The sequence below is a fragment of the Mus caroli genome, chromosome 2 (genome assembly GCF_900094665.2).
Source record: "Mus caroli chromosome 2, CAROLI_EIJ_v1.1, whole genome shotgun sequence".
Lineage (NCBI taxonomy): Eukaryota > Metazoa > Chordata > Mammalia > Rodentia > Muridae > Mus > Mus caroli.
In genome coordinates, this window is record NC_034571.1 from 158,502,523 (window position 1) to 158,523,941 (window position 21,419).

The 21,419-nt window shown below is 54.1% G+C and overlaps 1 protein-coding gene across 2 annotated transcripts in view; it reads right to left on the bottom strand.

Moving 5' to 3' along the window:
* Positions 1-490: 490 nt before the first annotated feature.
* The window catches only part of Prex1 (phosphatidylinositol-3,4,5-trisphosphate dependent Rac exchange factor 1), a 149,081-nt gene continuing 128,152 nt past the window's right edge, over positions 491-21,419 (bottom strand). Inside the window, exons 21-39 of one of the 2 annotated variants that reach the window (XM_029472872.1) lie at positions 20,760-20,947; positions 20,243-20,404; positions 19,451-19,661; positions 18,752-19,025; positions 16,734-16,943; positions 15,532-15,620; positions 13,981-14,063; positions 13,781-13,871; positions 11,981-12,109; positions 10,753-10,794; positions 9,652-9,872; positions 8,238-8,337; positions 7,274-7,417; positions 7,058-7,172; positions 5,682-5,748; positions 4,469-4,641; positions 3,481-3,583; positions 3,197-3,264; positions 491-1,983 (exon numbers count right to left, since the gene is read on the bottom strand). In XM_029472872.1, coding sequence (XP_029328732.1) covers positions 1,941-1,983; positions 3,197-3,264; positions 3,481-3,583; positions 4,469-4,641; positions 5,682-5,748; positions 7,058-7,172; positions 7,274-7,417; positions 8,238-8,337; positions 9,652-9,872; positions 10,753-10,794; positions 11,981-12,109; positions 13,781-13,871; positions 13,981-14,063; positions 15,532-15,620; positions 16,734-16,943; positions 18,752-19,025; positions 19,451-19,661; positions 20,243-20,404; positions 20,760-20,947 — 2,513 coding nt within the window. In that variant the 3' untranslated portion in view covers positions 491-1,940. The remainder of the gene's footprint in view (positions 1,984-3,196; positions 3,265-3,480; positions 3,584-4,468; positions 4,642-5,681; positions 5,749-7,057; positions 7,173-7,273; positions 7,418-8,237; positions 8,338-9,651; positions 9,873-10,752; positions 10,795-11,980; positions 12,110-13,780; positions 13,872-13,980; positions 14,064-15,531; positions 15,621-16,733; positions 16,944-18,751; positions 19,026-19,450; positions 19,662-20,242; positions 20,405-20,759; positions 20,948-21,419) is intronic. The other variant, XM_021186170.2, reaches the window with a different exon arrangement.

A 21,419-nucleotide genomic window follows, 5' to 3' on the forward strand; every position in this document is an offset into this window, starting at 1 on the left:
GTCCTGGAACTCACTCTGTAGACCAGGCTGGCCTCGAACTCAGAAATCCGCCTGCCTCTGCCTCCTGAGTGCTAGGATTAAAGGCGTGCGCCACCAACACCCGGCTCGTAAGTGAGGATTCTAAGCTGCGAGTTTACTCAGATCCAATGGTCTCAGACACTGGGGCAGACAGTAGTTCTTGGTGTTCTGTGGACTCACCCTGACTCCTGAACACATAGAAAACCTCAGGACAGGGTGGGAAATGTCTAGAAAAAATAACAAACACATTTCTCTACGGTCAACAACAAATTTGAGAGCTTAGAATCCAAAATAAGGTTGGAATTCAATATAAGACCTCTTATGGGAACTGGCCCTCATCCCTCAGGAGGGAATTGAGGCACCAACAGCCAGAATCTAAGCCACATTCATGTAGTTGTCTGAGCTGGAACCCATCCGGTGACACTCACCACCAAACAAGCAGACCACACCTTATTTGTATTATATACCGACTTTTAATAATAATAAAAAAATCTATCATGAATTTAATGAAAAGAATCTGTACATTTAAAATAAACCAGGTCTGCTGCCCTGGCCCTCGGGGCCCTTCCCCGTCCCCCTCAGCAGGGTTAACAGGGGCCCTGGTTCTCTGGATGAACAAAACACATCAACAAAGATGGCCCGATACCAAGAGAAAGGTGGCCCCAAGGGACCGAGGAAACCATACTCCCCGAACCCAGCCTTCTAGCCTTATAGGTGAGAAGGCATGCCCTCCCCGCTCCTCCATGCCGGCAGCTCCCTGTAGATGTTCAGAAGCTGGGGAGCAGGGGTCCCCACGTGCGGCCGCCAACTCAGAAGGTAGGACAACAGGTTCCTATCTCTCTGGTTCTCTGACCCTGTTCTGAGATGATGACATCAAAATAAAGAACACACAGCCCGGCCCTAAGCCACAACCAGAGCACCTCTCAAACTCTGGTCCAGTCGCTGACACAACCAAGTCCAACGTGGGCCAGACTCACGGGTGCTGAGGCAGGGGAAGGAGCAGTGGAGCCTGTGAGGCACATCTCACAGCCTTTAGATTTTAACACGGAAATAATGACCTCTTAAACCTTTTCAATAATTTAGTTCCTTTTGTTTTTTAGTAGAACTGAATAAAGTTGTTGATAACTACTTTATGTTGGTCCCATTAGGCAATATACTCTCCTCTGAAATTTAAAGCGTCAAAGACATAGTCACAAAAACCTTACGGGGAGGGGGAAAACTCTTGACAACACTAACAATGACAGTAAGAAAGAAGAATAGAAAACATAAACCACAGAGATGTTGTGTCATATAAATTAACATCAGGGCCAATCTGGCACCCAGAGCTGACAGCTCAAACTCCAATGGCGGTGGGTGTTGGAAGCCAGCCGGGCACACAGGTGTTCACAGAGTGATGGCGCAGTGTCCTCTCCTGGCAGAGGCCAGGCTGTCCTGAGTCAGCTGAGCCGGTTAGTAAGGGGCAGGAGGCATGTCCGGAAGCTTCAGCCAGCTCAGGAAACAGGTACAGTCCCCTGGAATGTGGCCCCGGGAGGAACCCAGGTTCAAAGTGCAGCTTGGCCATCTGAGGAGCGGGGTCTGCAGGCCTCCACCTGCCGGACCCTGTGACCTTTCCCTGTGTAGGGGACCTGGGTGAGTGCAGGCATCCAGGTCCCAGCTACATTCATGAGCTCTGGGGGGGGGGGGGGGGGGGCAAGCAGCCCTCAGGCTTTAGGCATAAGTATGGAGAACCTGCCAGCCCAGCAGTGATCAGCCAGTCCAGAGAGAGGATGTGCGCAGAGGCTTGCCCCGGACAGTGGCAGCGGGGTCAGCTGGGTAGGTCTTGACACAGCTATGGCAGAAGCCTCCGGTGCCCTTGGGGACCCTCTGTGTCCTCTCACACCGCAGCTGCTGAGGCAGTGACCAAGCAGGGAACATGTCGGTGTTCAGAGGTCTCCATCCACCGGAGGCTGGCAGAGCTGGTAGAGGCTGTCAGGCAGAGGCGGAGAACGTGAGGAGGGACTGCGTGGCCACCACATGTGGCTAGTTCCCCTTCTATTGGGACAAGCAATTCATACCCAGAATACACAGGGTAGTAAGTCCTGAACCTGCCCTTAGCACCTTGTCCCCTCTCAAAGGCAGATCCTGTTCCTCTAGTGCCGTTGTGCTCAACTATGGGCCATAACCCCTTTGGAGGCCGACTCTGCAGCATATCAGGATATAATTCATAATAGTAGCAAAGTTATAGTTACGAAGTAGCAATACACAAAGAACTGTGATACAAGGTCGCAGCATTAGGAAGGCCAAGAACCAGGGCTCTAGAGGCAGACAGGGTGTTTCCAAGTAGTGTGTGTATTTGGGTGCAGATAGGGTATTGGGAGCCTGTCTGCTTGCAGCCTTGATGTGTCCTTGGATTGGGGCTGCAGAGTGGAAACACGGCAGAATACCATGAACAAAGGAGTGTGTGCTAGGCTTCAAGGAGAGGCAGCCATAAAGAGCCATGATTTTAGGGGTTGGGAGGCCACTGTGGTGAACTGGAGTGACCAAAGCCATACTATGACATGGTACCAAGTTAAATGTCTATGCCTAAACTGTCTGGGGCTAGCTCTGCTATTAGCTGTGTGACCTTGGGCAAGATGCTGAACATCTCTGGGCCTCTATGTGCCCACCTGCCAATGGGAATCTCAGCAGAGCATTGTTCACAGGGCTGCTGCGGGGGGTGGGGGGGTGTCAACTGGGTTTACAAGAGGGTGGATGGCCCCGTTCCTGAACAGGCCAGGCACCACAAAGGCATGAAGATGAGCTGAGAGCAAGAGAACATGGCAGACCAAAGGGTATAGGCAGGATCCGGGGTGGGGCGGGAGGGTGGACTCCTGAGCAGCCATTGGTAGCAGAGTGGGCAGGGACTGAGGAGTCATGACCCCCCAAGGGGCTTCAGGAGCTGATAGCAGATGACAGAAGGCTGGACTGACATGACAGAGTCACCATGGGGGTGGGGAAGGAGCCCAACCGCCACTCAGGGGCTGGGTAGCAGTCAGGTGGCAGGCCAGGTCACAGTGTATCTCCCAGAGTCCTATAGTGAGAGGTGGCCCCACAGAACACTAGGATTCTGTCTGGGGTAGAGACCAGGAGTCTGATACCAAGCAGGCCTGGGCCTCCCTGGAGAGAGCCCCGGGCTGGGAGGGGGTGGGTAGCCACTTACCGTGGTGCACCTTGGGGCATGGGATCCTTGATGCGGAGGTTTTTGGCCAGAATCTCCACTCGGGGGCCCTAGAGGGAAGACTGCTGTCAGGCCTGGGCCTGGAACTCGGGACCCAGGAGGGGTGGGAGCAGGGGTGGGGGCGGGGCGGGGGGAGCAGGAAGCCAGGTAGGGTAGCAGAGACTGGCTGAGCAAGGTGTCTGGGGCTGAGAAGGACTGGGCCTATGATGAACCACATCCCACAGGGCTAAGTTCAGGGCCACGCTGTCCACTGCGGGTGACCTCACCTGCTTGCGCATGATGTCTGTGGCCTGCATGACACACTTGGGCAACAGGCCGTGACTCCGTGCCAAAATGGCTGCTTGTTCCAAGGACACGCTCAGGGTGCTCCTGTGGTAGGTGAAGGAAGAGGTAGGACAAGGGTCACTTCCTGTTCACCATGCCTCCCTTCCTCCCACTATCTCCAGGTGTCCACTGTCTCTCAAGGAAGTTCCTGGAACCCTCCCATTTGGTCCTCCTGACGGCCTTCATACCTCAGAGCGCTACCCACACTCCTAAGGCAGTAACTGAGCCAGGAGCTTCCTGGAGCTTTCTACAAGAACCCACAGCTGCAGGCAGGGGCTGTGGCAAACACTAACGGATGGCCCCAGAGGCTCTCTCAGAGGATGAGAGGGGGGCACAGGCCTTACATCAGTTCCTGAGATGAGACTGCAAGACAGACCAAATCTACAGCTCCATTCAGTCACCCTGAGTCCTGTACCTCAGTTTCCCTAAATGTAGAGCACCAGGCCTCCCCTGACATGGTGTGCCACCCCCGCGCTGTAAGACACTCAGCAGTTTCTCTGGCCTCTACCTGCTGTTTATCCACCCTCCCTCCCACAGTCATGAGGACCACAAATGTATCCAGACATGGCTGGGTATGCCCAGAAGAGGCCACTCTCGCCAGCTGAGAACTCCAGGATAGCATTGCGCTGCCTGACAGCGATCGCCCTGGGTGGACACTGGCCAGACGCTGGCCAGACGGCCTGCTCATGTTGAGTGTGTCCTTTCTGAATTACCTAGAATCGGGACAGTGCACGATGCTCCCAGGCTCACTGACCCTGGCCACGCCATTTCAGGGACAGATAAGCCAAGGCCCAGAACATGGGCACTGCAGCCCCCATATTTGAACCTAGCTGTCCCACCTCTGTGCGTGAGCCCCTGACTTCCCAAAGTCCACCTAGTGCCCCCCCCACCCCGCTAGCTATGTCCCATTTGGCCTTGGCTCAGGCTCACCGCTGCATGCCGGTGCCACACATGGTGATCTGACACGCCCCCAGGCGATAGCAGAGCTCAGAGGAGACGGGGATGAGACCGGCACCCAGGCTCCCAGCAGCGCCTGCTTTGGGGTGCACGAAGGTCTTCATGAGGCGGTAGAGCTCATCCAGGGCATTGATGGGACGAATCAGCTGCAAGGGAGGTGACAGATGTCCATGAAGGCTGCAGCCTGAGACCTCCACTGGCCGCCGCTGACATCCTTCTAATCCAGCTGTTACACAGCTGTCTTCCCAGCACCCTCAAGCACCATGAGCAGCCCCCATGGCCCCGTGAGTTGCCATTTGCTATTTACTGTTACAGTTCTGACCTTCCAAACTGGCTCTGCCACTGCCAAGCGCAGCCCCACCTAAGCCTAAGCGGGTGACCTGTTTTCTCCTCTCTAAACCTGTCACAACTAGTTCAAGCGGCCACTCTCCAAGTGGCAAGTCCAAGGGCTTGACCAAAATGCCAAGACTTTCCTTATCCTGTCTCCCTCAACCATGAACCATTATGATCCTCTGGTCTGTATCCAACAGACTACAGAATCCCCAAAGACAGCACCCACACTCCCCGGAGCTCACAGCCTCTGAGCCCCATGGCCAGTTCCTCACAACCTACTCCAAGTTCAAGGCCTGCTTGGGCCTGGGGAACTAGAAGACCCAGAGAGATGCATTGTGGATGAGAAGCAGGGGGACAGAAACCACTTGGGGCCACCATGACAAAAAAGAACTGAGCCTCAGCTAGATCTCAGAGCATCCATCTCTCGCAAGCAGCTGGAAGGCTCTGTTTTGTTGCTTTCCTCAGGGGACCGGCAGGGCACTAAGCTGGTAAGAACAGACATGACACATGCTCTTAGCCAAAAGACCAAGAAATGGCAACACCTCTAGTTTTGATGGAGAAATTCTGATTTCTAAATGCCTGGCAAGAACCTGAAGCAAAAGGATACCATGCAAAGCCACACCTAGTGTGGCAGTCACCACTCTGATCCTTAGGGGTCTCAGCTCAAGAAATGTGATCAAGAAAGGGTTCATCAGAAAGCCCCAAGCAACAGAGGCCAGCAAGAGCCTGTCACCCAGGAAGTCACAGGAGGAGGAAACAGGCTGACGGGGGTTGCAGGGGCCTCTGGGCCTGATTAGAGTAGACTCAGCCTGTAGTGACCCCACCGGGCCCAAACTTCCAGGAGCAAGTATACCTGGTCAATCTTCACGGCTGTGGCGCCAGCATCCGTGGGCAGGTTGGACCGCTCCAGGTAGAACGCCCTGAAGGAGACAGACAAGGCTGAGGATCCTGCTACTACCCACACACTCACACACAGGCACTGGCCCGGCCCTCCACTGCCCCAGGTCCCAACCCCTACAGTTACGGCCCTGTATCCTCCCCAGACTCTCAGAAGCAGATCACTGAGTCACCTGCTCTTCCAGTGACCCTAGGGAAGCAAGAAGGGTTCTCTGGGCTTCACCGCCACCTCTGCCTTCCTGCCCTGGACAACAGTGCCCTGCTCCTCTAGCCCCATGGCTGCTTTCTCTCCTCTAAACATTGAACAATTGGCACAAAATTGTTCTGGGTTTACCAGCCTGTGGTCTTTCTCACTCTCTAAATTCTTCTATACGGGGCCAACCAGAAAACACTGGCCCTTTTAACCAGGGAGTCCTTGTCTTCCATTGTACACAGAAGGGGGGAAAAAAGCCACAAAGAATTCAGGAAGAAACTGTCTTGGCTGTGTGTGAATAAAACTTTATTTATACATAAGGGGTGAGCCAGAGTTGGAGGCCCAGTCTTGACAGAATAAGCGTTCATGAAGAACAGGACTGCTTCCCGGGTCCCAGGGCAGTGCAGGGCCCATAGAAAGTCTCCATGAGCAAGTGCAATTAGCAGCTAATCAGACAGACAGGGGACAGACAAAGGACAACAACTAAGTCGTAAATTGTGTGCCTAGTAAATGAATGGAAGCTTCGTTTTCCAATTCGCAAATGGTCAGAAGGGACCTGAGAAGAGAGTGCCCCTCTCCATGGAAACCCAGGCCCATGTTCTCTCCCTCTTGGTATTGCAGGGAAAGCAATGAGACAGGACTTGAGAGAGGCTGTGTCTGGGAGCCTGGTCGGGGGATCTGGTAAAGGTGAGCCTGTGGGTGTGTTGGCGGGTGCGGTCAGGGTGTGGCTGCAGGCATGGCTGTAGGTAGCTGTAGTAGGAGTGTCAGACCTTAGCTGTTTTCCTGGGTCCAGCTGTTCTCCCTCTGGACAGCATTCTGTCCACTGCCCTCTGCACCTCTCTCTGGAAGTTCTCCTCAGAGCAGGACCCAGGGCTAGGAGTCCAAAGATCCCAGAAGCAACCCTCCCTGCTCAGTCCTTTGCACAGGGAGGAATGGGCCAAAGAGACTGAGTTCATCTGTCTGTGTGACCTGGTACAGGCTGTGTGGGCCTCAGTATACTCAACTGTACAATGGGTTAGCAGCGGCCTCCATGCACACTTCTGTATGTTCTCCAGAGAGTGTCAGGCTTGCCTGTGGCTCTGAATGATGTGTCCGCTCCCTGTAGGCTCCTGCCCTACCCCCCAGCCCATGGCAGCTACCTGAGCTTTCTATAGTACTGCTGCACCTTCTCCAGGGACTGTGCGTTGATCTCCTGCTGCAGCTCTTCTGCTGCCTGGTTTCCAGGGGGTGGGGGTCCTTCCACGCTCTCCAGAGCTGTGAGGGAAGGCACGGGAGGGTAGGTGCTGGGCCCTAGGGTGCTCAGTGGTCTTGCCTCCACCCCTCTCCACGCCTGGTCCCTCGGCCTGGCTGCTCACCTTTTGTGAAGAGCACGGTGTGCAGCCTGAGGCTGGCCCCACCCTCTAGGCGAGAGGGCAGCCTGGAGAAGTGGAAGCCATCGAGGTAGAAGACTACCTTTAGTGCCTGCCTGCTGCCCTCGATGTGGTAGAAGACATTGGTGTCTGTGGAGGCAAAGCAGGGTGGCTCACTAAGGGGGCCAGAGTGGCACTCCAGAGGGCTAACCTTATACTTCCAGCCCTCCTGACCCACAGGGGTAGCCTCAGACTCTCCTCTTGTCTTCCCAGCCTCCAGGTGACATGCTGGAATTTCTATGTTTGACACATCTGAGGCTTCCCTGCCCTAATATCCCAGAGGGGCAGCGTCAAGCCCCTCCCCCCCCTCCCCTCCGTGCTTAGCTTTGAACCGCCCTACACAGCCTTCAGACCTGCCTGTGATGGCCTCCCCTTTCGCTGGCACCCACAGCCTCTGGCTCCCCACTACTTTAGTCTTGGCCCTAACACTGCCCCTGCCCTGAGAGCTGGCCGTAGTGTCTTCAACCTCCCCGACCTTGTCCTGTGACTCTCTTGCCTGGCAGCTCAGAGCAAAAGCTGTTTTAAAAAAAAAAAAAAAAAAAAAGCCAGGCTCTGTAGCTTATCAGCATCCATAAGGAAGAATTGTGGCCGACAAACATGACTCAGAGCCTACACCTTTTACCAGGCAGGCATCACTAATCAATCACTGCTTCCCCCTGAACCTGCACACAGGTAGCTGCTGTCAGCTGAAGACTTTGCCAAGTAATTTGTTGTAACAGCCAGAGAAGTAGCTGATATACCCCCCTCCCTTTTCCATGTGCTCCCCAAAGACTGACTCTGAGTCTCGGGTTGGGCCATGAGGCTTGAAGCACTGGAGACTGGCCCACTTGGGCTGCTGGCCTGGCAGCGGAGGAGAGCCAGCATGGCTCTGAGCAGCTCTACTCGGGGCAGGATGGGAGGGCTTACTCACTGGCCACAGAATTCTCATCCAGCTGCTTAAAGGAGAAGGTGACATTGTCCAGCTCCGACAGCGTCACCCAGATGTCCTCCAGCATGGTCCGTTCCTCCTTCTGCGGGAAGAGGCGGTGGTAAGGGAGACTCAGGTGCCACCCTGTCCCGGGCTGCCCTGGAGATGCCATGCTTTGCACCTACGAGGCTGGGAGGCCTGTGGGTGTCTTGGGTGTGGCTCTACACCTGACATCATGGTTCATCCCACCACCTGCCCTGTACCCCATAGGGGTCAGAAGTCAGTTCTGCTGTCTTGCTGTGTGGCCCCAGTAAAGCCACACCCAGTACCATCCAAAATGCAGCCAACTCCACGAGCATCCGCACTTCCTCTCTTTAGCCCCCTAGACCTGCTCTGTACCCCTTTCTCAAGGCCATCCACTCCTGGTCCTCTTACCCCATCCAGCAGCTACGACCGGCTGGACACACTCAGTCTGCCTTGTCCAGCCTCCCGGCCAACACCCAACTCTAGTCGCAGCCATTCTCACCAGGACACCTCAGAGGGTTCTTTCTCCATTTAGTCCCCTAACTGCCTCTCTCCAAGGTCACATGCTTCCTTTTAAAATTTAGCCCAGATCACAGGAGTCCCCTGCCCTTCAGCTTCCGAGTCACCTTCTGCCTGCAGACCATCCCACTAACCTTGCTTTCCCTGCCTGTCCCCACTGGCCACACGGGCCTCTGCCCAGGGCCTCTGCACGTGCTGTTCCTCGCATACTCTTCCTCAGACCTTCCTATTGGCTGACAGATATCATAAATCAAAAGTGGCCGCCCCAGAAAGTCTGGCCACTCCCTCCAAAGAGAATCCAAGGCCTTTTGGGCTTTCTCCCCTGTCAGTCTACTTCTCTAGGAAATAAGCTGTAGACCCAGCGGCCAGCTCGGTGCTGGTGACATCAGTGAATGAGCTGGATCTGGTATTCCATCCTGACAGGTTAGAGGGCAGGCTGCCATGGAGTGGAGCCAGAGGCAGATCTCTGAAGGCTGGCAGCAGTGCTCACCAGTGGACAGCAGGGGGCGATCTAAGGCTGTGCTGCCTGTGGGCAGACTGAGATAGCCTCTGGAACCGCACATACTGGAGCTGCTACTGGGTAACGAGCCAGGCCCCCTGCACTAGATGCAAGTAATATTCTCTCCCCTCCCTGGACTCCTCAGCTGCCAGCCCAGACTGCCACGAGACATCCGCTTGCGGCTCAGAACCATTTTTCTGTCTGTCTCTCTTCCCCAGGATGCCACAGAGCACAGGGACTTTGTTCATCCACAAACTCCAAAACCTAAGAGCAAATGCTCAGCAAATCACTGCCACAGGAACCCCTGAGTGACTGGGAGCAGAGAGTACCCACAGCACTGTCTCTCCCGTGCTGCCAATGACCTCAGCCGCTTACCACGGAGGCTGGTGCCAGCAGAGACTGCCAGTGCAGCAGGACACCCGTAGCCGCCACCTGCTCCAGCCACTTGCGGCTGGCATCTCTGCTGCTCTCTTCATACTCTCCGTTGTTGTTGTAGCGGTAGTCGAGGGCGGCCAGCAGCTGCTCCGAGAAGGTGCACACGGCGGCCACCAGCGCCTGACAGAAGACAGCATCCCTGCGCAGCTGCAGCTCCGTGTCTGTGGGAGGTGCAGGGGGCCTCTGGGTAAGTGGTGCTGTACGGACTGGTGGCATCTCCACCCTCAACACTCGAACCCAGGACCTGCCATGCCCACAGGGGCCTGTGGAGAACACTGAAGGGGCGAATCGGTTGCCAAAAGCCAGTTCTGGAAAAATAAATTCTTCAAAAGAAGACAGATCCGCCCCAAGTCTCACTCTCTCGCTGCCCAAGTGCCTGCTTCCTGGAGAATCGAATGTGTGGCTCTTCCCGAGGCCAACACATGTCCAAACCCTGCCCCACTGCCCTATAATGAACCACGGGACCTCTCAGCCTTGGCCACACAAATACTAGCAGTACTAAGCTGCACATTCAAGATGGGTCCCAGGAACACTCTCCCCCTGCCTCACCTCCCCCAAGTCCTGCCCAAACTGGTCAAGCCAGGCAGTTGGTAATCTGTATAAAGAGTAGGCACATCCACATATGCACATATGTATACTCAGATGTACATGTGCACATGCATGTGTGTGTGTGCACACACGCACACACATGAAGGTATCCTGCAGTTCCATCCTCTATTATTTCCAGGCTCCGCTCTACTAGCTCAGAGCCCATGTTCCTCACCTTCTGTCTTCCACCAGTCCCCCTGCCAACACCTACCAGGCCTAACAGGTAGCACTAAACAGGGCTCATGTTCCCCAGGACCTGAGACTAGTCCCCTGCCTGGCCCCAGAGGAAAAGGTGAGCAGTTCTCGGCGAGACTGGGAGAAAAGGCTGCCTCCCCGGTGCAGATGCTGAGGGCCCCGTTGAGATGCTGTTGGCCAGCAGAGGAACATCACCCCAGCCTGTGGCCACAGCACCCACTGTGTCTCCCAGGAACCCCTTCCCAGCCCCGTTCCTACCTGTGCACTTCAGCAGAGCCAGAAGCAGCTGATTCTTTCCATCTGAAAGGAGGAAGGAGAGAGGAGGAGGGTGAGCAGAGCTGGCAGAGCGGGGCAAGCCAGTGCCTACAGCAGCTGGGCTCTGGCACCTCACAGATGCTTGAGCTGTGCTCAATGCATGCTGGGTAAGTTCCAGAGCCCCTGAACATCAGAGATAGAGCCCCTACCACCAGTGTTCCTGTATCCTCATCAGAGAGCTGTGTTGGGGGTAACCTCTTGCACATTGTGTGAAGGTGTGACTCTGTATACTGAACGATTAATTCTGTACCCGCAGAGAGCTCTAGGTTTCCTATTTTGCAAATATTCACCTTCCTCACTTGCTGATTGACTTAATAAAAAACTGACAGCCAATAGCTGGGCAGGAAAGGGAAGGCAGAACTTCAGCGAGAGGGAAGGACTCTGGGAGAAAGAGACCTGAGAGATTCACCCTTGGGACATGGAGAGGAACAGAGGTGCCAGGGCCAAGAGAGAGGTAACGAGCTAGCCCCATGGTGGGACATAGTGCTAGTCAGGATAATTTAGATGAGGTGGCTGAGAGTCTGCCCTGCTATACTCCTAAGCTGTAATAAATATTCATAAAGCTCTGTGCCATTTAACCACTGGCGGGTACGAGAAGTCCCGCTATGCAGCTGAAAGCAGAAAAGAAGGGATTCCTGGTGGCAGTCAGGTCCCAGACTCTTGTTAGTGACCTACTTCTGTTTAGGAACCAGGTGGCTTGGCTTGAGACAGTCATGTCTTTGTAATTCCTCCCTCCTGCTCCAGCCCCTGGCCCCAGGGGCCTGACTCAGGTGCCCAAAGGCTCAACTAGGTAAATGACATATGTGGGGTAGACATGAGTACCTAATGTCCTCACACAAGTGTGGCCACAGGGCAGCTGGCCACTAAGGAATCAGGACTTTCTCATATCACTGACAACTCAGACAAGTGGCTCCAATCTATAACAATCAATGACAAGTGGATGGGGTCCAGTTTTAGAAGCATAGAAGGAATGAAGCCAGAATTCAGCCTCCTGACTACAAGAAGCCTCAGTAGAAATGGCCCCATCTAGCCACACAGATAGCCCAGGGCCTCAGCAGGTCAGGACATTCACTAGGAAATAGCTTCGCTGCTCTGTGCCCCCCCTAGACATGAAGACAGGGCCACATAGCTAGGACTGTTCCAGGCAACACCACAGTCTATACCCACGGACCTTCCACGTATTGCTGGATGTTGTCTACCAGGGTCCTGATGGAGCTGGGCAGGTTCCAAGGGTCCTCCTGGATACTGATCTGGATCAAGTTCCGCCCTCGGACCGTGCATTCCTCTTTCTGTTTGAACTCTGGGGCAGCAAAGTGGCAAAAGGGTGTGAGGTCAGGAGAGGGCCACAGGTGGCTCTGAAGAACGGCGGCACCATCACCAGCTCACGAAGCTCACTACCCTATGTCAAGGAAACTATGGGGCTCACGGGTATTCACAGGCTGTGCACGGCAAGCCTAAGGGAGGTATCACAGCACGGCATCCACAACAGACACCCTCAATCGGCCTCTCACTCCTCCCGGTCTCCCCATAACTACAACCAGCTCAGTACAGACATTACAAATCAATCACAGCTGGTCCTCCTAGAGCTGGAAGCTGAAGCCACAGGCTCCTCGGGTATTACCTCCTCAGAGCCATAACCAACTGAGCCGGCAGATGAGTGGTAGCCCAGTGGCCTTTCCCTATACAGAAGCAGCAGCCCAGGCTTGGAGCAGGAAAGAAATGGGATTTATCTAAGGTTGATCATTGAATCGGCCATAGGGCAGGACCAGTCAAAGGTCAGGCAGGCACCTGACCCTGTCCTTTTTTCCTGTTTGGATTTCTGAGACCCCTGTGGCTGTGCCCTCCATGTCACCTCTGACACTGGGTAGCACCCCTGAGACAGTCCAAGAGTTCCTGATTCTCTGCTATATCTCATCCTATGGGAACCAGGCTGCATATCTGAATCGGGTCTCCTATACACAGTGGGTGATCCCAGAGGTCTGGAGAGCAAGGACTTATCTCAAGGGCACAAGTGTCCAGAGCAGGCCTGGTAAGCTGGAATCAGTCTACTAGAGCCTTGGTACAGAAATGGACAGATGGATGGTAGGTGCATGCGTACAGGTAGATGGATAGGTGGATGTGCAGGTAGGCAGATGGACAGAGGGTGGATGATGAAGGATGCATAGATGGATGGAGGGTTGGTGAATGTACAGACAGATGTCTATGAATAGACAGATGCAGGGCAGATGAATAGGATGTAATGCATGCTGGGTATGCAGATAGACAGACAGACAGTACATGATGGATGGGGGAGTGGTGGAGCATGAGTAGGGAGATGTGTAGACAGAAGGATGGAGGGTGGGTGAGTGGATACCAGGTGACTAGGTCGGGAGGGAGACAGCCACATGCTGTGAGTGTGTGAGTGGGAGGTTCAGAGAGCTCGTCTTCCCCTCCCCGCTCAGTCTGATGCCAGGGAGGCCTTAGCACGTCCTTCCCTCGGAATTCCTCTCAAGGACGCTCTGAGCAGGTACCGGGACCAATATGTGCCAAAGACGCTTTTGGTGTTGTCTCCGTCATATCTGCGGCTTTGATTTATCATTAGTGAGTGTCATGTTCTGCTGGTTTCTCAACTCCATGGAGCTTAATGTGGTACTCATGAAACGAAGTTTCTAATTGGGAGAGTTTAGTTTTTAAGTTACATCAGCCATAAAACTGACCATAAATGAAAATGATTCACGCTGAGATGTGCACGGACTCTGTGCGTCAGGCTCAGGGAGGACAGCGCGAGGACTGAGATCATGGTCCTGGCTGTCCTCCTGCCTCACCCCACAGGCCCAGGAAAAAAAGAAAAAAAAATATTCTAGGCTCAGTCTGAACAAACATAAGAGTGGCCCAGGTCTGGCTCAGGCTGGAACTGTCAGAACCACGACCCTTCCATAGCTGTCCTGCAGAGAAGACCCAGATGTGGCCATGTCTTTCAGAGTCCCCTCACCTTGCCAGCTGTGCTTCATGGGGAAATGCCTGGTCTCCTCAAATGCCCTGCTCATCACAGGCCCCTTGAGCAGGGCATGGATGGAATCGACCTAGGGAGAAGAAGCTCCTGTGAGTGCAAGAAGGGCCTGCCACCCACAGTGTACCCCCGACCCCAGCATGATCAGAGTGATCCAGGGCACAGTGGGGCAAAGGTCCTACCTGGTTAAAGAGATGTTCCAGGCAGCCGTGAAGTTTGTCCTGCTTGTCGGACGGGATGCGCATGTCACAGGGCAGCTCATCCCCTAGCACAAAGAAGGAACCACAGCCGTCAGCCACAGCTGACGAGGAATTGCCATGGCTACAGACTCAGACCCACAGGGGATGTGGATCTGACAAACTCAGGCCCCAGCCAAGGCCCTGGAGAGAGCGCTTTGCCCCTGTGAGCTTCAGTTTTGTTATGGGCATTGAAGCCTTAGGATTAGCAGCAAGTGACAGCCAGGGAGAGGGACTGATGCACTGCCCAGCTAGTCTTCCCTAGATTTTCAAAAAAGTATTTAATGACATCTATTTATTTTGCTGGGGGTGGCTGTGGTGCTCAGGTGGAGGTCGGAGGACAACTTGTGGAGTCTGTTTTCTCTTTCTACCATGTATGTCCAAGAAATCAAACTCAGGTCATCGGACTGGAGAGCGCATAACTTCTCACACTGAGACACAACACTGGCATCTCTTGACTTTCAAGATGATCTCACTCTGTACACCCAGGCTGGCCTCTTAACTCAATATGTAGCCCAGGCTAGCCTCAAATTTCCAGCAGCTTCTACCTCATCCTCCCAAGTGCCAGGATTTTGGGCAAAAGTCAGTAAGCCTGCCTTCCCGGCTCTCTCAGCTGGAGGGAGCACGTAGCTCATGGGCTACACAAGTCTGTAAAACCTATTCTGACCTCCATTCCCCTCCCAGGAAATGGATGTAGAATTAAGATTTCTTTTTTATGCATAGATGCTACTGGACAGACACACGGAAGAACGAGAACAGACACAACAGCTTGAGACCTAGGAGGCTGGGAACTCACAGGGGACAAGATGCCTCAAACCCTTGAGGGAGTTTTCACTAATGTACTGTGTGGTCACAAAATGAATTTTCCTATTCTTGGTGGTGGTGGTGGGGGCAGGGCTAGGGGCGGACCCAGTACCCTGTACTTGCTGAGTAAGCATTCCACCATGAGGTATACCCGTGGTGCACATTATAACTACCACTATTACTATTACTAGTAGTAGTAGTATTTAGTCTGGTGTGTGTGTGTGTGTGTGTGTGTGTGTGTGTATGTGTGTGTTTCTGACACTGATAATGATAATGGCTGGTTCTTCTCTTCATTTCACTGGCTGCTGTGTCCCCAGCACCTGGCTGGTCTTATGTATATAGTAAATATGTTCTGAGAAACTTGCCCCATTCTATGATACTGAGGAGTGTGATAAGATACAGCAGAACACAGACCGATGTGATGGCACACGTCCTTAATCCCAGCACTCAGGAAGCAGAGGCAGGTGGATCTCTGTGAGTTCGAGGACAGCCTGGTCTACAAAGTGACAGCCAGGGCTCTGTTACACAGAGAAACTCTGTCCCAAACAAACAAACAAACAAACACACACACACACACACACACACACACACACACACACACACACATCCAGCAGAATAGCCACCATATTCCCATTACAACTTCTCCATCCCTCCCACATTCCCCAGCAGCCTCTCCCCCGAGGTCACACTCACCTGAGCCCATCTCGTCACTACCCAGGTACGAACTGTTGCTTCTCACGCTGGTGTAGGACAGGACAGAGTCCCGATTGCTGTTACACTCACTGCAACAGGACAAGAGACACCCTGAGTCACCCTCATCCCAGCCCTGGAATCCACCATCTGGGGTGTAGCCAAAACTCCTAGCCTTGGGCGGACACCCAGCCAGCCAGAGGCAGAGGGCAAGGCCAGCCCGGCTTGATGTCTGATGGGGGAAATTCGCTCAGGCCCCGGCTCAGAAGCACAGACGGGGAGTTCTTCACTTGGGTGTCTTAGTGTCTGTCACCAGGTTTCTGGGCACTACACAGCTCTCACGAGCTCAGACACACCTGCCCACGTCGCACTTGGCCAAAAGGAACTCAACAGATGAGGCACAGGAAACCGCCTTGCCAACAGCTTTCTGAACAAGGGAAAATCAGAGAGCCAAAGACGTAAGAAGGAAATCGGAGCAGGTGGGGAGTGGATCTGAGACAACGCTCCACGGACTCAGAGTGAGAAGCGGACAGAAAATCCTGCCGTAAAGACACTGTGGAAGGTGGCCACAGGGATGAGGCAGATCTGGGGAACGCAGGGATGGTGCTGAACGCAGGGATGGTGGCAGCACCCCACCCCCACAATCCTGTGGCTTCAGCCTTTACCCACACTGCAGACTGAAACAGACTCTGAGTCAGACACTGTGATTTTCCACTGGGGACCCCCACTTCTCTGTGGCAATGAGGGTGACCTGCCACAGCATAGAGAGTCCTGGTTTTGCCTGGTTACTAATTAACACCCTACTGGTATTTTCAAAATAAATTTAACAATTGTAGAAATACCACTCCCATCCTCAGAGGCAGGAAAACAAGAAAACGTCTGACTCCTTGGATCTACAGAAGCCCCACACACCACAGAAGCCAGACTCTCGTCCAGCCTGAGAGCGTACAGAGTAACACAGAATGAATGGTGTCCATCTGCCAGGCTCGGGAGCCTCAGCTCAAGGCAAGGGAACCAAGCAGGCAAGTTCTCTGGAACATCCTCTGAGAGGATCAGAAGCCCCTGGCCCTGCATCTCCACACCACCAAACACACATCGTTAGCCCCAGCGACTGATGCCCTTCATCTTGGGAAATGCCACAGTCTTGACTTTCCCGCAGGTCAGAAGCCTCAGTTGTCCGGTGACCTCTTGTGGGCCGCACGCACCTGTAGGAGTCGCGGTAGCTCATGGTGTCGTGGCCCGAGTCTTCCTGCTCGTCCTCCGACACCTTGAAGCACACTTTCTTGATGCTGTGGTCAGTCCTGTCCACTTCACTCTCCTCACTGACCGGTGGGGAACATGAGGTCTCCTCCACCAAGGATGGGTCACAGGGCGCAGGGGCAGCTGATGTGGGCTCTGTGATGGTTGACAGCAGCCTGCCAGAGCAAGAGAAAGGCCTTGAAGGTGAAGACACAGGCTGGCAGGGGACCGCCACACGGGCTCATCAAAGGGCAGGCTTCACCTCATCTCTGACTCCACAGTGAGAGAGAGGGGGAAGCTACCCAGCAGTCTTTCCCCCTTGGAAGTCCCACCAGCGACCCCATGGATGCCCAGTGCTGCCTCCTGCTGGACCCAGCTGTAAGCACTTCACACAGGCTGGGGATGTGATATAGCCCAGAGGATAAAGGCTTACATCATTGTGATCAACCTGTGGGTTGTGACTTCTGTATGCACCAAACTGCCCTTTCACCGGGGTTACACATCAGATAGCCTACATATCAGATATTAACTGTATGATTGGGGTCACCACAAAACGAGGAGCTGTATTTAAAGGCTCCAGAATCATTGCCTTAGACTAACCAGGCATGGAAGCTCGTATCTGTAGTCCCAGCACTCTGGGGTTCAAGGCCAGAACTACTCAGCTACATAGCGAGTTCTAGGCCAGCCTCAGCTACAAGAGACTTTGTCTCAAAATAACAAAACAAAAACAGCAACAAAAAAAGGAAATGTAAACAAGAAACCCAGAGTCTGCAGGAACACCTCTGTTATAAGAACTCTGCCACGGCAACACACCATTAGCAGGGATGTCTACAGTACAACTGTAATTACAAAGTAAAGCAGGTAGTGGACAGACTCCAGCCGCCGGTGGATAGCTACAGTGAACATCCGTTAACAGCACAGGCTTTGCCGCTACGCGGGGCAGTGTCTGGAGACAATCTGGGCTGTCAACTGGAGGAGGACGCCGAGGCCCTGAGCAGAGACTGAGCACGCTACATGCCCAGGAGCCCCACAGTACAGACAACCACCTGAATCGCCAGACCAAAGGAGGAGCCTTTTAAAAACTTGACTGCATGGCTCTCACTGAACCAAATGATGATGATGAAGATGATGATAATTGTTGTTGTTGTTGTTTATTGTTATTATTATTCCCTTTAACATTATCTGGTACCAGACCGTGCACAAGTGGTCCTGACTGACTGGCTCTAAAGTGTTCCTTCCAGACAGCATTCAGAAAGCAGGTCCCTACATTGGTCTAGACACTGTTTCTGGCTAGTGCACTTTCGAAGCCTCTTGATCTACAATGGCTCCTGCCCCTCCTGCTGCCCCTCCTCATCTATGTCCTCCTCCCCCTCCTCCTCCTCCTTCTTTTTCTCCTCCTCTTCTTTCTCCTCCTCTTCTTTCTCCTCCTCTTCCTCTTCCTCCTCCTCCTCCTCTTCCACATCTTCCTCCTCCTCCTCCTCTTCCTCCTCCTCCTCCTCCTCTTCCACATCTTCCTCCTCCTCCTCCTCCTTTTCTTCCCTGCATCCAAAGCCTGGACATTTATTTGTTATGTGCTATAGAGAATGGCCTGTCCCCAGCTTTAGCCAATGTCACCCTAAGGTGCTGTTTAACTAACCTCTGTCTCCCTCTTGAGGCTGAGTAGTGAGTGGAGTTATCTCTGCCCAGAGCTGGCAGCTGCTGTATGCACCACAATGTCCTATGGTCAGCAGTCCATTTTGCTTCAGCGTTAACACAGAGAATGAATCTCACAGGCTTCAGCCTCATAAGGACACTGCCTACCTGCCTCACTTCCTTAGAGCCGGCTCTCCCTAGAGAATTAGGGACTTCCTGTTGTCTGTTGCAGATGCTCTGGGCAGCTGGGAGGGACAGCCCAGGCACGGGGCACAGGACCCGAGGTGCTCAAGATGGCCACTATGACCAGTGATGTCCAGACAGCAGAGAGGGCCCTGGGGCCAGGCCTCACCTGTTAATCTGGGTGACATACTGCTTCATCTCCTTGAGGGCCACATCCAGCTTAGTGAAGAGCTGCAGGTATGCGTCCTGGATCTCACGGTCTTCCTGTTTGAGCAGAAAGCTCAGGCCCCGGTCTTGCTGGCTCGGGGCACCACTGGCTGACCCATAGCTGCTGTCATTGAGACCCTGGCCTTGGGAGTCCTCGTCTACAGCAGGTGAGCACTTCCAGGACGGGGCAGCCATGGTGGTGATACAGTGCTGGGTATAGGCCATGGGGTTCAGGCCTGTAGCAAAGGTGGGGGAGCTTACTCAGAAACAGGCTCAGACCCACACAGAGGGGACCCTGCCTGAACCTCTGGACAGGAAAATGCACGCAGCACGTTTGACCTTCTGACATCTCAGAGCACTAGGTCACCCGAGAAGGCAGCTGCCATTTGTTGAAAACACATTTTAACTACTGAGATATTTTTCCCCCTACCTAGAGTACAGATGTGATGGCAGGTGCTCTGGCAGCCATCTTATACCACAAGAAGCATCATGAAGGTACAAGACTCAAACTAAAGACGGTAATACAGAAAGACGGGAGCCTGGGTCCCTGATGACTACACAGCCACCAACCCCACCCTGGACAGTGGCTTTCGGTCATTTCTCTGTTTCCTCATCTGTAAGGTGAGCTCTAACACAAGTTCTGATAGACACACGCTGGTACCTTGTTCTGGGTCAAGGCCGATGAGGGAGGGTTTGCGTCCAAAGCGGATGCTGAAGGACCTGCCCACCGAAGGTGTGGTCTTGGGGTAGGACACTTCCATGAGGTTGACGTGACAGTTGGTGGGGCAGAAGTCCAGGCCACACAGCGGGTGGGGCTCCAGGGGTGCCTGCTTGAAGGGGGGGCTGACCCTGCTCTTCAGCTGGGCTGCAAACTGAGAGGGGGAGGGGAGCGGACAAGAGAGCATGAGTTGGCTTCAGCAAGGTCCTTGAATACCCTGGAGCCACTCTGTAGTCCTGACACTCCCAAATCGGAGAAAGAACAGTTATGGCTGTGAATGAAGCTGTCACCCTGAGTGTCTCTCACAAGGACAGCCTACCAGAAGCTGTGGGGCTGAGTATGGACATGGAGTCTTTTCTCTCTTTTAGCTGCAGTAATGTCTTAGAAACCACATCTCCTGGCCCTCAGTTATGAGGTTCAGGCACGGTCACCTCCTTATTCTACAATGCTTGGGGCAGGGCAGGGCAAGGGACATGAGCAGAACCAGGAGCACCCAGTGAATCCATCGTGACAGAGATGGTAAAGAGAGATCCACAAGGCCACCTGGTCACCACAGGCGAGGGCCCAGCCTCAGAGGGGAACTGATCCCTCTGGGAGCCAAGCCGGCACCTGGATACCGCTGTACCTGAAGTCCACCTGTGGCCTGCCTGGCAACTGAGCCCATCAGGGTCACCCCTTGCTCAGGGGGAACTTAGCTGAGGCGCTGTAAGCAGAGTGCGGGTACCAAGTACCTACCTCCTGGTAGCAGGCGATCCTCTGGCCGATGCTCTCCAGCTTGGTGTCACAGATGTTATGGAACTCGTAGTGGGACATGGTGACAATGGCACTGCTCATGGCCATGAGCCGCCCACAGTTCTGCACGAAGATGCTGTCGTCTGCAGCAAAGGCCTCAAGGATCTGCGGAAGGGAGGACAACCTCTGAGTGTGTGTCCCGCAGGTTCAGAGAGGTCTTACCTGTGGGGAGCCTTTTTATACCAGAACACCCTAAGAGATTGGGACTGTGACACACCCATTTTGGAGAAAGTTAAATTGAGGCTAAAAGATCAGTAGCTATCTTCCCTGGTCCTGCTGATGAGGAGCACTGGGGTAAGGACCAGAGGCCAGGGCTCCAGGACAAAGGAATCAGCAACCCCTGACCTTGAGGCAGAACAGACCAGGTCAGGGTCTAAGGCGGGACAGAGCTGGGGTGGGACTGGGTATGGAGCAGTGTGAGGTGGGGTGACTGGGGTAGGGCTACAGAGCAAGGTGAGACCTTGGCAGCAAGGCGGAAACAGCCTCGGGGCTCCACGATCTTTTCCAGCACGTGACACTTGGCTCCTGCAGTACTCATGTATTCGTAAACCACGCCGTGCTCCAAGTGAACATTGTCCAGCGTCAGGCTGACCACAGCGCTGTCCTCATGCAGGCTCAGCTGGGGACCCAGGGACAGCAGGGGCAGGGCTAGAAGCCAGAGGGGCAAACCACACTGAGAACAGCACTGTGCCCTAGGAGCTAGGCTGCTGCCAGCACCCCTGAGCGAGCTATGTCGGTCGGGGACACGCCAACAGTCACATTGTACATCCATGGCTTGCTGCTCCACGATCCTACCCACAGGGGAGCCCCTTCTGGGTGGAGCTGACCCAAGACCCACTGGAGGCTGATCCCTCCTGCCCACTTCAGTTCCACAGACAGCAGGACACTGCCAGTCTGGACCCCACTGGGTTCCTAGAAAGGAGGAGACATTCTCTTTCATGGATTCAAAGTTGCCAGAGCCACCACATAAAAAGCCAACCGAGTGGCTGAGAAGTGAGAGGCGCTGGATTGAGCCAGCCCTGAAGCTTGCCTGACCCTACTCAGATCTCAGTTGGCTGAGCCCACACTTTTCTGTGAGCCGGAATCTCTAGGAAGGAGTATGTACGTAGGGCCCTCAGGG